Source organism: Triticum dicoccoides, chromosome 2B, assembly GCF_002162155.2.
Source record: "Triticum dicoccoides isolate Atlit2015 ecotype Zavitan chromosome 2B, WEW_v2.0, whole genome shotgun sequence".
Lineage (NCBI taxonomy): Eukaryota > Viridiplantae > Streptophyta > Magnoliopsida > Poales > Poaceae > Triticum > Triticum dicoccoides.
In genome coordinates, this window is record NC_041383.1 from 184,625,417 (window position 1) to 184,643,209 (window position 17,793).

General features: G+C 45.4%; 1 protein-coding gene across 1 annotated transcript; it reads right to left on the reverse strand.

The window, feature by feature from the left end:
* Window positions 1-3,402: 3,402 nt before the first annotated feature.
* LOC119367509 lies at window positions 3,403-4,753 on the reverse strand. Its single transcript, XM_037633000.1, has one exon. The coding sequence runs from the start codon at window positions 4,731-4,733 to the stop codon at window positions 3,732-3,734; it is 1,002 nt and encodes a 333-aa protein (XP_037488897.1). The 5' UTR covers window positions 4,734-4,753; the 3' UTR covers window positions 3,403-3,731.
* Between the last annotated feature and the right edge of the window lie 13,040 nt (window positions 4,754-17,793).

A 17,793-nucleotide genomic window follows, 5' to 3' on the forward strand; every position in this document is an offset into this window, starting at 1 on the left:
GCACCGCGTCACCACCCCTGCCCTCCCCTCAACCTCCCACCACCGTCATTGCTAGCCACCGCCCGGCCATCCCTCTAGCCCCTGCACCATCGATGAACAACTAAGGCGATCCCGTGCACCGACCCACCCCTAAGATAGATATTGGGGTTGTGGCTTCCCCCTAAGATAGATGGTGGGGCTGGTTCTTCTCCGGCGAGGTACAAGGAAGAAGGAAAGAAGAGGTACTTTACGCAACAACAGAAAATTTAGGTACCTGGTAATTAGGAAAACCGGAAATCGTAAGTTTGGAACAGAAATTGCACTAAATTAGTTTAGAAGCTGAATCCGACGAGACGACATGATGTTATGAATCCAAGATGCATTCGATAATGCATGGACAACAAGGACGGCAACATTTGGTGGCGACATTCAGCACTAACACATACACGTCTTCAAGGCAAGACTGTGAGCGTTTCTAACCATATTATCCCTCTGCAAACTAATGTAAAACGTTTTTGCAGTTCAAATTGATCTAGAAAAACGTTTTATATCTTCTATATCTAAATAGCTAGCACCCATTAGCATATTTCTCTTAACATGCACACATGCCACCTCAGCATGTTAACATGCATGCAAAAGACCCACTTCAGCATGTGAACATGCATGCAAAAGACCCACTTCATCATGCGAAGATGCATGTGAGAAGTCCCACGTCATCAATAATGAAAAAATAAATCATATAAGTTTTTAGTTTTAGTTCTCATATTATTCATCCAAATATTATTATTCAAAATAATCAAATATCATAAAATATATTGCAGCCGAGTCCTGCAGCAATACGTGGTGCATCATCTAGTTAGTGTAAAGAGGTAGTACTAAATTAACAAAGTACATGCACCGACATGCGTGACAAGGTCATCATACACCGTCTTCGACTATCCTCCACAACAGTATGACCATCCTTGCTACGGGCGTCTTGCGTCCCCTCGTTATTTCATACGTGTTGGGGTGAGGTGTCTCTAACCTACATTCTTTTTACAATTTGGGAATAATCATGTGTAGAATACTTGATTAAACTATCGGTCCCACTAAGCATACATCATCTGAAACCCAACCATGGGCTTAGATGTCTTTTTAGTCTCCCTTTTTTAGTGGTTTATTATCCCAATGGGTTTCTTTAAATAGATAGTATAAGAAAGGTTTTTCCTAAGTTTGTGCATTATTTTGAATTTTGTTGTGGAATGCAAAATGAGAGACACTTGGAGTTTAGTAGAGATGCCCTATATCTTTAGAAACCGCGACATGCAATGCATATCTGATATCGGAATGAACAAAATGCAGGATATGTCTAACAAATTACCTAAGGTGTGTCAACTGCGTCCTATAAATTCAAAAGTGAATACACGGGTCTTAGTTGTGCATGTGTAATTCAACGCAGCTCTTATCCGCGTTTGATTTGATAGCGTGGAATAATTATGTCTTTACAGAAATGTTTGTTTCACTTGTAAAAAATGTTCCTATGTTTGAAACATGTATTTAGGAAATAAAACATATTTTGAAAAATGTTTATGTCTTTATAAATGACTAGATTTATTTTCAAGCACTTTTCTTATTATTTTTGTCATAGTTCCATAACAAAACTAGAAAAAAAATGATGAATACTACAAAACCAGATGAGAAGAAACAGAGAAGAAAAAATCCATCAAAACCCAAAATGGGTCAGCCTATGTTGCATAGAAGAATTATCTATTTCGTGGGTGGATCCTACTCGGCACTTTTCTTGCGTTTACTTTTTCGCTTCTTCTACTGTAGTTACTTTTTTCTATTTTTTTCTTTTGTTCTTTTTTTAAGATTTGTTTACTGCACGTTGAACGATTCTTTAATATACCATCAACATTTTTAATACACACTAAACATTTTTCGAAATATTCATTGCACATTTTTTAATTTATGGTGATCTTTCTTAAGTACATGATGAACGTTTATTTCATATACAATGAATAGTTTTTTAATCAATGGTTATTTTTAATATATTATTAACTTTTTTCATATGCACTGAACTTTTTTGAAAACTCATATTGAATAATTTCCAAAATTTAGTTTTATTTTCAGTAGGCTTTTAAATATCCAGCTCCGTAAAAATGGCAAATAGTTTATTTCGGAAAAAAACCAACTAATACAAGAAGAGAAGAAAAAAACGATCATGACAGAGTGGCCAGTGTCGCTACTAATGGGCCAGCCCAAGTAGCACCTTGCAGGTTAATTCGTTTTTCTTCTATGTTTTCTTATTTGTTTGTTTTTCCTTTTTTTTTCGTTCATATTTCCTGAAATATTCTAAATACATGTATTCTGAAACTTAAATTTACATTACAAAATAAAACCGTGAATTTGAAAAAAATAACACAGTGTAAAATCATTGTTAGTATAAGTTTTTAAAAATGCTGAAAGCATTTAGAAAAAAATGTTTTTGACATTTAAATACTGTTCATGAAATTTAAAAAGTATGTGATATTTTAAAAATATACAATATATGAAACATACAAATTCCAGTCATGATTAACTCACATTCAATTGATCACACAAACATGCACCATACTTTCATGCACTTCTGGACATGTTTTAAATACATTTTAGTTACATACATTTTCGAAATGCATTTTACGTAAATGTTTCTGGTTGCATTTCATATATCCAACATTTTCTGTTTCATATGTTTTCAGAATGCATTTACATAAATTCATCGGTTGCATCCTAGAAATGCTTGAGACACATTTTAGTGTCACATTTTTCAAAATCAAACATTTCAATTGCATTTATAGAGATTTTGCAGTTGCTTCACGAAATAATCCCTCCACCCCACAATGTAAGACATTTTTGAGTATTTCTTAATTTCACACACAATACACATTCATTTCAAATTGTAATGAATATTCCTCGAAATTTAAAGGGAAGTGTTAACCAAAAGATTTCATGTATTTCAAATTCGTTTAGGAAGATTTTACTAGGAAGAAAACAAGTGAATCTCCTCTCTCAAACGTATCATCGAACAACTCAAGCTCTCAGCTATAAGGCCCATGAACACCGACCGGTGTAGGGAGAAATGTTTGGCATGCACCAATGGCAAAATTGAGATATCATGGACACGACTTGAATATGCACCTCTATGCCGATAAAGCCAAAGAGTGCACAACTTAAAACCATCTCGAAAATCGATCTCTCTACCTCCTGGCACTGACACCCACCTTAGCCGTGCGTGTGACCTCGTCCTCCCGTGCGCTACCACCTACTTATGCCACAAAGTCGGCGCTCGCTAACTTGAGAAACAAACAATAATTTAGCATTGATCATTCGTTTCAAAAATTATTAGCATTGATCATGTTTATGGGCCAAATTCATAGCACACCTTCAAGTAAGTACTCCCTCTGAATTTAAAGTAAAATCACGATATGTATTATGGATCGAAGGGAGTACTATTCATAGCATGATTTGACTACTTTTTTCTTGACTTCTGACATTTTGCAACAGCAGACCACGAACTCACACGCAGAACAGTGGCATGGATCGACAAGCGCATGTTGCGGCAACATACTGCTATGTGCTGAGCTAAACGGTGCAAACACGCACAACCATAATTATAAAGTGCCGTACATATGTAAGAGGATTATTCACTAGTGCAGTTGAAGTTAACCAGATAAATTAACCGCTAACATAGCGGCCTTCTTCTTGTGGTTGTTCAGTGAATCGTGCGGCAACTAGCAGTCCTGGCGGATGATAAACCCGACCACGGTGCCAACCATGCTGCCCACGGTCACGAGTATCGTTACCCAGGCCGGGATGCAGGAGTGCAGCCAGTCGATATAGCCGCCGGACGGCTTGCACGCACCAGCTCGCTCGTCGCCGCCATCCAGCTTCTGTCGCAGGTGGTTCGGCAGCAGCACGGCGTCGACGATGTACACGGCGAGGGGGGCTTCTTCGGACACCGTCTTGGTCACCCTGACCCCAGCGACGCTCGCGCACGACGGCCACAGCCGCACCGTGTCCCCGTCGCCGCGGATGGTGACGGCGTGGATCTTGTTTGTGGCCGCGTCGGTGGCCAGCGAGCTCACCGACACCCAGTCGAACGCCCGGAACTGCTCCCTCCGGTAGCACGTCGCCGCGCCGTGGTGAAGCAGGACGGCGAGCTGGTCGTCGGCGCTCAGGCTGTCGAACTTGGGCATGAACGTCGCCACCGCGAGGTCGTCGGGGCAGAAGACAGTGAGCCCGCGGCCGCGTCCGTCGAGGAGGCGCTGCTGGAAGATCTCGCCCGCGTTCGCCTTCGCGGCGAGGAGGCCCGCGAACCTCGCGCATCCGTTGGCGGACATAACGTCCATGAACACCTGATGCTTCGGCGCGTCGGACGCGTGCCCACGGCCCGAGCCGTCGATGCCTCGGAACTCGAGCCGAGGCGCCTCGTCGTCGTCCGTGGAGACACGGGCCATGTACACCGGCTCCTCCGGTGCGACGGACGCGTGCCCACGGCCCGAGTCGTCGATGCCACGGAACTCGAGTAGGGGCGTTTCGCCCGCCTCGTCGTCGTCAGTGGCGATAATAACGTCCATGACCACCGGCTCCTCCGGCCCGACGGACGCGTGCCCACGGCCCGGGTCGTCGATGCCTCGGAGCTCGAGCCGGGGAAGCCACGCCTCGTCGTTGCCGCCCGCTGCAGCCCCCCCAGAGACGACGAGCAGAAGAACGAGCAGAAACGGCGCGGCCATCACGCGCGACACGAGCTAGCTAAGAGGGCGTGAAATGCACGGTGCAGTGTAGGGGGTGCGGGAGTATTTATACAGGGTGACGGTCTGACGGAGGCCACCAGGGTAAAGGAACTGCGAGGTAAGGGCATGAGCAATGGGGGCAGCGGCAGCTGCTGCCCCCGATGCATCCAGCTAGGCATGGGAAAAATGAGTTTTTCGTCACATGATCAAAAGTTCATGCCAACCATACTGTGGACCCTACTGTTATCATCTTTTACTCTCACATGTTCTCATCTCTTCCCACTTTTTCTGCCCAATAGGCTGCCTCCTGCAGAAGATCCCCGACACGTTTGGAGTGTCAGATGGAAGCGTTCCTACTCCCTCGTAAGGGAGCCGCGTGGTTTATATTGATTGTGGGCAGGCGGTGGTTACAGGATCGATAGGATAGCTACGTAACAGAGAAGCAGAAGGAGTTTGTTGAGATTACAACATAATTCTATTTCTAATTCTAACACCCTCCCTTAATCTCAACTATCCTACATTAAGATTCTTCTTGAAGTCTTCAAATAACTTGACTGGCAAAGCTTTAGTGAAACCATCTACCACTTGGTCTCTAGAGGGAATAAACCGTATGTCCAGCTTCTTCTCTACAACTCTTTCTCGTACAAAATGATAATCAATTTCTATGTGTTTGGTTCTACCATGAAACACTGGATTTGCAGAGAGATATGTAGCTCCCAAATTGTCACACCACAAGCAAGACACGATGTTGTTTAATTCCCAATTCATTGAGCAATGATTCTACCCAGATGATCTCAGCAGTAGCATTTGCTAGTGACTTGTATTCAGCTTTTGTACTTGACCTGGATAATGTCGCTTGTTTTCTAGCACTCCAAGAAATAAGATTAGCACAAAAGAAGACATCAAAACCTCCAGTTGTTCTTCTATCATCACTACACCCTGCCCAGTTAGCATCAGAAAATGCACTAACAAGGGTCGAGGTAGAACGCCTGAACTGAAGACCTAAGTTCACAGTGTGCTTGACATATCATACAATTCTTTTAACAGTTGTCCAATGTACAGTAGTAGGTGCATGGAGATACTGACAAACCTTGTTAACAGCAAATGATATATCTGGTGTTGTCAGTGTAAGATACTGTAGGGCTCCTACTGTACTTCTGTACTTTGTACTCTCTTCTTCCTTAAGTGGCTCACCTTCAAAGGCTGAAGGTTTTTCTGAAGAAGACAATGGTGTGGGTGAGGGCTTACAGTCCTTCATCCCCATACGAGCTAGAAGTTCAGTGGCATATTTTTCTTGAATTAGTATTATGCCATCTTGAATCTTCTTAACTTCAATGCCTAGGAAGAAGTGCAAATCACCAAGATCCTTCAAAGCAAACTCTGAACTTAGATCATGCAAAAGAGCATTAGTAGCACCATGTGAAGAACTTGCAACTATGATATCATCAACATATATCAAGACAAATATAGTTGTGTTTACTTTGTTATAGATAAAGAGAGATGTGTCAGCTTTGGATGCAACAAAACCAAGGTGCCTTAACTGAGAGCTCAACCTTGAGTACCATGCTCTTGGTGCTTGTTTCAAGCCACATAGTGCATTGTCAAGTTTACACACATAGTGAGGTGTCTTCTTGTTTTCATACCTAGGTGGTTGTCTCATGTAAACCTCCTCTTGCAGAACACCATGCAAAAACGCGTTCTGAACATCTAGCTGTCTCAAGCTCCATCCCCTGAAAACAGCAATAGCTAACACAAGCCTAATAGTCGCAGCCTTAACAACAGGACTAAATGTGTCTTCATAGTCTAAACCATAACGTTGTTTAAAACCTTTTGCAACTAAACGTGTTTTATATCTGTCAATTGTGCCATCTGCCTTTTTTTTGATTCTGTAGACCCACTTACAATCACTAATGTTTTTACCTCGTTTTTTAGGTACAAGATGCCAAGTCTTGTTCCTCATGAGAGCTGAGTACTCCTCATCCATTGCACTTTTCCATCTTGGATCCCCTAATGCATCTTCCAACCTTGTTGGTTCTCCTGTGATACACAACATACCATATGTTATAGTGCCATCAGTTCTAACCTTTGGGTTTCGTATATCTTTCTGAAGCCGAGTTGTGACACGTGAAACCGTTTGTTGAGGCTGATTCCGTCGTAGCAGTCTGCGGCACAGAGGTTGATGCAGTAGGACTTGCCGTAGAGGATCCTGGGGACCCAGATCCACTTTCCACAGTGAATCCCGATCCAGACCATGTAGCCTGCTATGTGTGTGATCCGCTAGAGGCAGCCGCCGCAGAAGATCTCGCGCCGCCAGCCGGCACATGCGCGTGGGATCCCGATCCGGATCCTCCTGTCGCTGTCGACCCGTCGGGCCCACGCGTGGGACGCGGATCCTCGTCTGGATGGGGTGACGCGTCGCCTTCCAACTAGCGCGGACCCGCGCGTGGGCTTCTGCATGGCACGCGATCAGATCTGCGCGCCCGATCCGAGGCTGCCTGACGCACATGAGTTCCAGGTAACGCGGGATCTGCTTCGTGCTCCGCGCCTATTCTGTCTTCTTCTGGCACATGCAATACCAGATCATTTTCTTCAAAATTTTGATCATTTGCTGCACCGATTTCTGCACCAATTTCTGCTGCATGATCCTGCATATGAAGTGTTGGAAATATGCCCTAGAGGCAATAATAAAATGGTTATTATTATTATATTTCATTGTTCATGATAATTGTCTATTATTCATGCTATAATTGTGTTATCCTGAAATCGTAATACATGTGTGAATACATAGACCACAACATGTCCCTAGTGAGCCTCTAGTTGACTAGCTCGTTTATCAACAGATGGTCACGGTTTCCTGACCATGGACATTGGATGTCATTGATAACGGGATCACATCATTGGGAGAATGATGTGATGGACAAGACCCAATCTTAAGCATAGCACAAGATCGTGTAGTTGGTTTGCTAGAGCTTTTCCAATGTCAAGTATCATTTCCTTAGACCATGAGATCGTGTAACTCCCGGACGCCGTAGGAGTGCTTTGGGTGTACCAAATGTCACAACGTAATTGGGTGACTATAAAGGTATACTACAGGTATCTCCGAAAGTGTCTGTTGGGTTGACACGGATCGAGACTGGGATTTGTCACTCCGTATGACAGAGAGGTATCTTTGGGCCCACTCGGTAATACATCATCATAATGAGCTCAAAGTGACTAAGTGGTTGGTCACGGGATCATGCGTTACGGTACGAGTAAAGTGACTTGCCGGTAATGAGATTGAACGAGGTATTGGGATACCGACGATCGAATGTCGGGCAAGTAACGTACCGATTGACAAAGGGAATTGTATACGGGATTACATGAATCCTCGACATCATGGTTCATTTGATGAGATCATCGTGGAACATGTGGGAGTCAACATGGGTATCCAGATCCCCCTGTTGGTTATTGGCCGGAGAGTCGTCTCGGTCATGTCTGCATGTCTCCCGAACCCGTAGGGTCTACACACTTAAGGTTCTAGGGTTGTAGAGATACTAGTATGCGGTAACCCGAAAGTTGTTCGGAGTCCCGGATGAGATCCCGGACGTCATGAGGAGTTCCGGAATGGTCCAGAGGTGAAGAATTATATATAGGAAGTCCAGTTTCGGTCATCGGGAAAGTTTCGGGGGTCACCGGTATTGTACCGGGACCACTGGAAGGGTCCCGGGGGTCCACCGGGTGGGGCCACCTATCTCGGAGTGCCCCAGGGGCTGAAGTGGGGAAGGGAACCAGCCCCTGGTGGGCTGGTGCGCCCCCTTGGGCCTCCCCTGCGCCTAGGGTTGGAAACCCTAGGGGTGGGGGGGTGCCCCACTTGACTTGGGGGGCAAGTCCCCCCCTTGGCCGCCGCCCCCCTTGAGATGGGATCTCTAGGGGGGCGGCCACCCCCAGGGCCCCTATATAAAGAGGGGGGAGGGAGGGCAGCCGCACCCCCTGCTCCTGGCGCCTCCCTCTCCCTCTGCAACACCTCTCCCTCTCGTAGAGCTTGGCGAAGCCCTGCCGAGATCGCCGCAACTTCCACCACCACGCCGTCGTGCTGCTGGATCTCCATCAACCTCTCCCTCCCCCTTGCTGGATCAAGAAGGAGGAGACATCTTCCCCAACCGTACGTGTGTTGAACGCGGAGGTGCCGTCCGTTCGGCGCTAGGATCATCGGTGATTTGGATCACGACGAGTATGACTCCTTCAACCCCGTTCTCTTGAACGCTTTCGCGCGCGATCTACAAGGGTATGTAGATGCACTCCTCTCTCTCTCTCGTTGCTAGATGACTCCATAAATTGATCTTGGTGAAGCGTAGAAATTTTTTATTTTCTGCAACGTTCCCCAACAGTGGTATCAGAGCTAGGTATATGCGTAGTTTCTATGCACGAGTAGACCACAAACTTGTTGTGGGCGTAGATGTTGTCAATTTTCTTGCCACTACTGGTCTTATCTTGTTTCGGCGGCATCATGGGATGAATCGGCCCGGACCGACCTTACATGTACGCTTACATGAGACAGGTTCCACCGACTGACATGCACTAGTTGCATAAGGTGGCTAGCGGGTGTCTGTCTCTCCCACTTTAGTCGGATCAGATTCGATGAAAAGGGTCCTTATGAAGGGTAAATAGAAATTGGCATATCACATTGTGGTTTTACGTAGGTAAGAAACGTTCTTGCTAGAAACCTATAGAAGCCACGTAAAAACATGCAACAACAATTAGAGGACGTCTAACTTGTTTTTGCAGCATATGCCTTGTGATGTGATATGGCCAAAAGGATGTGATGAATGAAATATATGTGATGTATGAGATTGATCATGTTCTTGTAATAGGAATCACGACTTGCATGTCGATGAGTATGACAACCGGCAGGAGCCATAGGAGTTGTCTTTATTTTTTGTATGGCCTGCGTGTCATTGAATAACGCCATGTAAATTACTTTACTTTATTGCTAAACACGTTAGCCATAGAAGTAGAAGTAATTGTTGGCGTGAAAACTTCATGAAGATCATGATGATGGAGACCATGGTGTCATGCCGGTGACGAAGATGATCATGGCGCCCTGAAGATGGAGATCAAAGGAGCAATATGATATTCGCCATATCATGTCACTATTTGATTGCATGTGATGTTTATCATGTTTTGCTTCTTATTTGCTTAGTACGACGGTAGTAAATAAGATGATCCCTTATAATAATTTCAAGAAAGTGTTCCCCCTAACTATGCGCCGTTGCGAAAGTTCGTTGTTTCGAAGCACCACGTGATGATCGGGTGTGATAGATTCTAACGTTCACATACAACGGGTGTAAGACAGATTTACACATGCAAAACACTTAGGTTGACTTGACGAGCCTAGCATGTACAGACATGGCCTCGGAACACAAGAGACCGAAAGGTCGAACATGAGTCGTATGGAAGATACGATCAACATGGAGATGTTCACCGATGATGACTAGTCCGTCTCATGTGATGATCGAACACGGTCTAGTTGAGTCGGATCATGTATCACTTAGATGACTAGAGGGATGTCTAATCTGAGTGGGAGTTCATTAAATAATAGATGAACTTAATGTTGGGGAACGTTGCAGAAAACAAAAATTTTCCTACTCGTTTCACCAAGATCATCTAGGAGTTCATCTAGCAACGAGTGATCAGATGCATCTACATACCTTTGTAGATCGCGCACGGAAGCGTTCAAAAGAACGGTGATGATGTAGTCGTACTCGACGTGATCCAAATCACCGATGACCAGCGCCGAACGGACGACACCTCCGCGTTCAACACACGTACGGAACAGCCACGTCTCCTCTTCTTGATCCAGCAAGGGAGGGAGGAGAGGTTGAGGGAGATGGCACCAGCAGCAGCACGACGGCGTGGTGTTGATGGAGCTGCAGTACTCCGACAGAGCTTCTCTAAGCACTATGGAGGTGGAGGAGGTGTTGGGGAGGGAGAAGGAGGCAACCAAAGGCCAGGGCGTTCCTGTATGAAGTCCCTCCTCTCCCCACTATATATAGGGGTGCCAAGGGGGGGTGGCCGGCCCTAGGAGATCCAATCTCCTAGGGGGTGCGGCGGCCAAGGGGGGTTTTCCCCTCCCCCCAAGGCACCTAGGAGGTGCCTTACCCTCCTAGGACTCTTGCCCCCTTAAACCCTAGGCGCATGGGCCTATGTGGGGCTGGTGCCCTTGGCCCATTAGGCCAAGGCGCACCCCCTTACAGCCCATGTGGCCCCCCGGGGCAGGTGGACCCACCCGGTGGACCCCCGGGACCCTTCCGGTGGTCCCGGTACAATACCGATAACCCCGAAACTTGTCCCGATGCCCGAAACAGGACTTCCCATATATAAATCTTTACCTCCGGACCATTCCGGAACTCCTCGTGACGTCCGGGATCTCATCCGGGACTCCGAACAACATTCGGGTTACTGCATATACATATCCCTACAACCCTAGCGTAACCGAACCTTAAGTGTGTAGACCCTACGGGTTCGGGAGACAAGCAGACATGACCGAGACGACTCTCCGGTCAATAACCAACAGCGGGATCTAGATACCCATGTTGGCTCCCACATGCTCCACGATGATCTCATCGGATGAACCACGATGTCGAGGATTTAATCAACCCCGTACGCTATTCCCTTTGTCTATCGATATGTTACTTGCCCGAGATTCGATCGTCGGTATCCCAATACCTCGTTCAATCTCGTTACCGGCAAGTCACTTTACTCGTACCGTAATGCATGATCCCGTGACCAGACACTTGGTCACTCTGAGCTCATTATGATGATGCATTACCGAGTGGGCCCAGTGATACCTCTCCGTCATACGGAGTGACAAATCCCAGTCTTGATCCATGTCACCCAACAGACACTTTCGGAGATACCCGTAGTCTACCTTTATAGTCACCCAGTTACGTTGTGACGTTTGGCATACCCAAAGCACTCCTACAGTATCCGGGAGTTACACGATCTCATGGTCTAAGGAAAAGATACTTGACATTAGAAAACTCTAGCAAACGAACTATACGATCTTGTGCTATGTTTAGGATTGGGTCTTGTCCATCACATCATTCTCCTAATGATGTGATCTCGTTATCAATGACATCCAGTGTCCATAGTCAGGAAATCATGACTATCTGTTGATCAACGAGCTAGTCAACTAGAGGCTCACTAGGGACATGTTGATGTCTGTTATTCACACATGTATTACGATTTCCAGATAACACAATTATAGCATGAATAAAGACAATTATCATGAACAAGGAAATATAATAATAATGCTTTTATTATTGCCTCTAGGGCATATTTCCAACAGTCTCCCACTTGCACTAGAGTCAATAATCTAGTTATATTGTGATGAATCGAACACCCATGGAATTCTGGTGTTGATCATGTTTTGCTCTAGGGAGAGGTTTAGTCAACGGATCTGCTACATTCAGGTCCGTATGTACTTTACAAATCTCTATGTCTCCATCTTGAACATTTTCACGAATGGAGTTGAAGCGACGCTTGATGTGCCTTGTCTTCTTGTGAAACCTGGGCTCCTTGGCAAGTGCAATAGCTCCAGTGTTGTCACAGAAGAGCTTGATCGGCCCCGACGCATTGGGTATGACTCCTAGGTCGGTGATGAACTCCTTCACCCATATTGCTTCATGAGCTGCCTCCGAGGCTGCCATGTACTCCGCTTCACATGTAGATCCCGCCACGACGCTTTGCTTGCAACTGCACCAGCTTACTGCCCCACCATTCGAAATATACACGTATCCGATTTGTGACTTAGAGTCATCCAGATCTGTGTCGAAGCTAGCGTCGACGTAACCCTTTACGACGAGCTCTTCGTCACCTCCATAAACGAGAAACATTTCCTTAGTCCTTTTCAGGTACTTCAGGATATTCTTGACCGCTGTCCAGTGTTCCTTGCCGGGATTACTTTGGTACCTTCCTACCAAACTTACAACAAGGTTTACATCAGGTCTGGTACACAGCATGTCATACATGATAGACCCTATGGCCGAGGCATAGGGGACGACACTCATCTTTTCTCTATCTTCTGCCGTGGTCGGACACTGAGCTGAGCTCAATTTCACACCTTGTAACACAGGCAAGAACCCTTTCTTGGATTGATCCATATTGAACTTCTTCAATATCTTATCAAGGTATGTGCTTTGTGAAAGACCTATGAGGCGTCTTGATCTATCTCTATAGATTTTGATGCCTAATATATAAGCAGCTTCTCCAAGGTCCTTCATTGAAAAACTTTTATTCAAGTAGGCCTTGATGCTGTCCAAGAGTTCTATATCATTTCCCATCAAAAGTATGTCATCTACATATAATATGAGAAATGCTACAGAGCTCCCACTCACTTTCTTGTAAACGCAGGCTTCTCCATAAGTCTGTGTAAACCCAAACGCTTTGATCATCTCATCAAAGCGAATGTTCCAACTCCGAGATGCTTGCACCAGCCCATAAATCGAGCGTTGGAGCTTGCACACTTTGTCAGCATTCTTAGGATCGACAAAACCTTCCGGCTGCATCATATACAATTCTGCCTTAAGGAAACCATTAAGGAATGCCGTTTTGACGTCCATTTGCCATATTTCGTAATCATAGAATGCGGCAATTGCTAACATGATTCGGACGGACTTCAGCTTCGCTACCGGTGAGAAAGTCTCATCGTAGTCAACCCCTTGAACTTGTCGATAACCCTTAGCGACAAGCCGAGCTTTATAGATGGTCACATTACCATCCGCGTCTGTCTTCTTCTTAAAGATCCATTTATTTTCTATGGCTCGCCGTTCAACGGGCAAGTCAGTCAAAGTCCATACTTCGTTCTCATACATGGATCCTATCTCGGATTTCATGGCTTCTAGCCATTTGTCGGAATCTGGTCCCGCCATCGCTTCTTCATAGTTCGAAGGTTCACCGTTGTCTAACAACATGATTTCCAAGACAGGGTTGCCGTACCACTCTGGTGCGGAACGTGTCCTTGTGGACCTTCGAATTTCAGTAGGAGCTTGATCAAAAGTATCTTGATCATTATCATTAACTTCCTCTCTAGTCGGTGCTGGCACCTCAGGAACATTTTCTTGAGTTGCGCCATTTTCCGGTTCAAGAGGCAATACTTCATCAAGCTCTACTTTCCTCCCACTTACTTCTTTCGAGAGAAACTCTTTCTCCAGAAAGGACCCATTCTTGGCAACAAAGATCTTGCCTTCGGATCTGAGGTAGAAGGTGTACCCAATAGTTTCTTTTGGGTACCCTATGAAGACGCATTTTTCCGATTTGGGTTCGAGCTTTTCAGGTTGAAGTTTCTTGACATAAGCATCGCATCCCCAAACTTTTAGAAACGACAGCTTAGGTTTCTTCCCAAACCATAATTCATACGGTGTCGTCTCAACGGATTTCGACGGAGCCCTATTTAAAGTGAATGCGGCAGTCTCTAAAGCATAGCCCCAAAAAGAAAGCGGTAAATCGGTAAGAGACATCATAGATCGCACCATATCTAACAGAGTGCGATTACGACGTTCGGACATACCATTACGCTGAGGTGTTCCAGGCGGCGTGAGTTGTGAAACTATTCCACATTTTCTTCAGTGTGTGCCAAACTCGTGACTCAAGTATTCTCCTCCACGATCTGATCGCAGAAACTTGATTTTCCTGTCACGTTGATTTTCAACCTCACTCTGAAATTCCTTGAACTTTTCAAAGGTTTCAGACTTGTGTTTCATTAAGTAGATATACCCATACCTACTTAAATCATCAGTGAGGGTGAGAACATAACGATAGCCACCGCGAGCCTCAACACTCATTGGACCGCACACATCGGTATGTATGATTTCCAATAAGTCGGTTGCTCGCTCCATTGTTCCTGAGAACGGAGTCTTGGTCATTTTACCCATAAGGCATGGTTCGCACGTGTCAAATGATTCATAATCAAGAGACTCTAAAAGTCCATCAGCATGGAGCTTCTTCATGCGTTTGATACCTATGTGACCAAGGCGGCAGTGCCACAAGTATGTGGGACTATCATTATCAACTTTACTTCTTTTGGTACTCACATTATGAACATGTGTAGCATCACGTTCGAGATTCATAAAGAATAAACTATTCACCATAGGAGCATGACCATAAAACATATCTCTCATAAAAATGGAACAACCATTATTCTCAGATTTAAAAGAGTAGCCATCTCGAATTAAACGAGATCCCGATACAATGTTCATGCTCAAAGCTGGCACTAAATAACAATTATTAAGGTTTAAAACTAATCCCGAAGGGAGATGCAGAGGTAGCGTGCCGACGGCGATCACATTGACCTTGGAACCATTCCCGACGCGCATCGTCACCTCGTCCTTTGCCAGTTTCCGCTTATTCCGCAGCCCCTGCTTTGAGTTACAAATGTGAGCAACTGCACCGGTATCAAATACCCAGGAGCCACCACGGGCACTAGTAAGGTACACATCAATTACATGTATATCACATATACCTTTGGTTTTGCCGGCCTTCTTATCCGCTAAGTACTTAGGGCAGTTCCGCTTCCAGTGACCGCTTCCCTTGCAATAAAAGCACTCAGTCTCGGGCTTGGGTCCATTCTTTGGCTTCTTCCCGGCAGCTTGCTTGCCGGGCGCGGCAACCTCCTTGCCGTCCTTCTTGAAGCTCTTTTTACCCTTGCCTTTCTTGAACTTAGTGGTTTTATTGATCATCAACACTTGATGTTCCTTCCTGACTTCTACCTCTGCTGATTTTAGCATAGCAAATACTTCAGGAATGGTCTTTTCCATCCCCTGCATATTGAAGTTCATCACAAAGCTCTTGTAGCTTGGTGGAAGCGACTGGAGGATTCTGTCAATGACCGCATCATCCGGGAGATTAACTCACAGCTGAGTCAAGCGGTTATGCAACCCAGACATAGTGAGTATGTGCTCACTGACAGAACTGTTTTCCTCCATCTTACAGCTGAAGAATTTGTCAGAGACTTCATATCTCTCGACCCGGGCATGAGCTTGGAAAACCATTTTCAGCTCTTCGAACATCTCATATGCTCCATGTCTCTCAAAACGCTTTTGGAGCCCCGGCTCTAGGCTGTAAAGCATGCCGCACTGAACGAGGGAGTAGTCATCGAAACGTGCCTGCCAAGCGTTCATAACGTCTTGTTCCGCAGGGAGAACGGGTGCGTCACCAAGCGGTGCTTGTAGGACATAATCTTTCTTGGCAGCTATGAGGATGATCCTCAGGTTCCGGACCCAGTCCGTATAGTTGCTGCCATCGTCTTTCAGCTTAGTTTTCTCTAGGAACGCGTTGAAGTTGAGGACTACGTTGGCCATTTGATCTACAAGACATATTGCAAAGATTTTAGACTAAGTTCATGATAATTAAGTTCAACTAATCAAATTATTAGTAAACTCCCACTTAGATTAGACATCCCTCTAGTCATCTAAGTATTACATGATCCGAGTTAAACTAGACCGTGTCCGATCATCACGTGAGACGGACTAGTCAACATCGGTGAACATCTTCATGTTGATCGTATCTTCTATACGACTCATGCTCGACCTTTCGGTCTTCTGTGTTCCGAGGCCATGTCTGTACATGCTAGGCTCGTCAAGTCAACCTAAGTGTTTGCATGTGTAAATCTGTCTTACACCCGTTGTATGTGAACGTCTGAATAAAACACCCGATCATCACGTGGTGTTTTGAAACAGCGAACTGTCGCAACGGTGCACAGTTAGGGGGAACACTTCTTGAATTTTATTGTGAGGGATCATCTTATTTACTACCGTCGTTCTAAGTAAACAAGATGCAAAACATGATAAACATCACATGCAATCAAATAATAAACGTGACATGGTATGGCCATTTTCACATAGCTCCTTTGATCTCCATCTTGGGGCTCCGTGATCATCTTGTCACCGGCTTGACACCATGATCTCCATCATCGTGTCTCCATGAAGTTGCTCGCCAACTATTACTTCTACTACTATGGCTAACGCGTTTAGCAATAAAGTAAAGTAATTTACATGGCGTTTCTCGATGACACGCAGGTCATTAAAAGAATAAAGACAACTCCTATGGCTCCTGCCGGTTGTCATACTCATCGACATGCAAGTCGTGAATCCTATTACAATAGCATGAACATCTCATACATCACATATAGATCATTCATCATTCATCACAACTTTGGCCATATCATATCACAAACCACTTGCTGCAAAAACAAGTTAGACGTCCTCTAATTGTTGTTGCAAGTTTTACGTGGCTGAATTAGGGTTCTAGAAAGAACGTTTTCTTACCTACGTTAAAGCCACAACGTGATTTGTCAACTTCTATTTACCCTTCATAAGGACCCTGTTCATCGATTCCGCTCCAACTAAAGTAGGAGAGACAGACACCCGCCAGCCACCTTATGCAACTAGTGCATGTTAGTCGGTGGAACCGGTCTCACGTAAGCGTACGTGTAAGGTTGGTCCGGGCCGCTTCATCCCACAATACCGCTGAAGCAAGAAAGGACTAGTAACGGCAAGAAAGTTGACAAATCTACGCCCACAACATATTGTGTTCTACTCGCGCAAGAAGAACTACGCATAGACCTAGCTCATGATGCCACTGTTGGGGAACGTTGCAGAAAACAAAAATTTTCCTACTCGTTTCACCAAGATCATCTAGGAGTTCATCTAGCAACGAGTGATCAGATGCATCTACATACCTTTGTAGATCGCGCACGGAAGCGTTCAAAAGAACGGTGATGATGTAGTCGTACTCGACGTGATCCAAATCACCGATGACCAGCGCCGAACGGACGGCACCTCCGCGTTCAACACACGTACGGAACAGCCACGTCTCCTCTTCTTGATCCAGCAAGGGAGGGAGGAGAGGTTGAGGGAGATGGCACCAGCAGCAGCACGACGGCGTGGTGTTGATGGAGCTGCAGTACTCCGGCAGAGCTTCGCTAAGCACTATGGAGGTGGAGGAGGTGTTGGGGAGGGAGAAGGAGGCAACCAAAGGCCAGGGCGTTCCTGTATGAAGTCCCTCCTCTCCCCCACTATATATA

Coding starts and splice junctions, on each gene's coding strand:
- LOC119367509 (XM_037633000.1), bottom strand. CDS start 4,733: ATGGCCGCGCCGTTTCTGCTCGTTCTTCTGCTCGTCGTCTCTGGGGGG.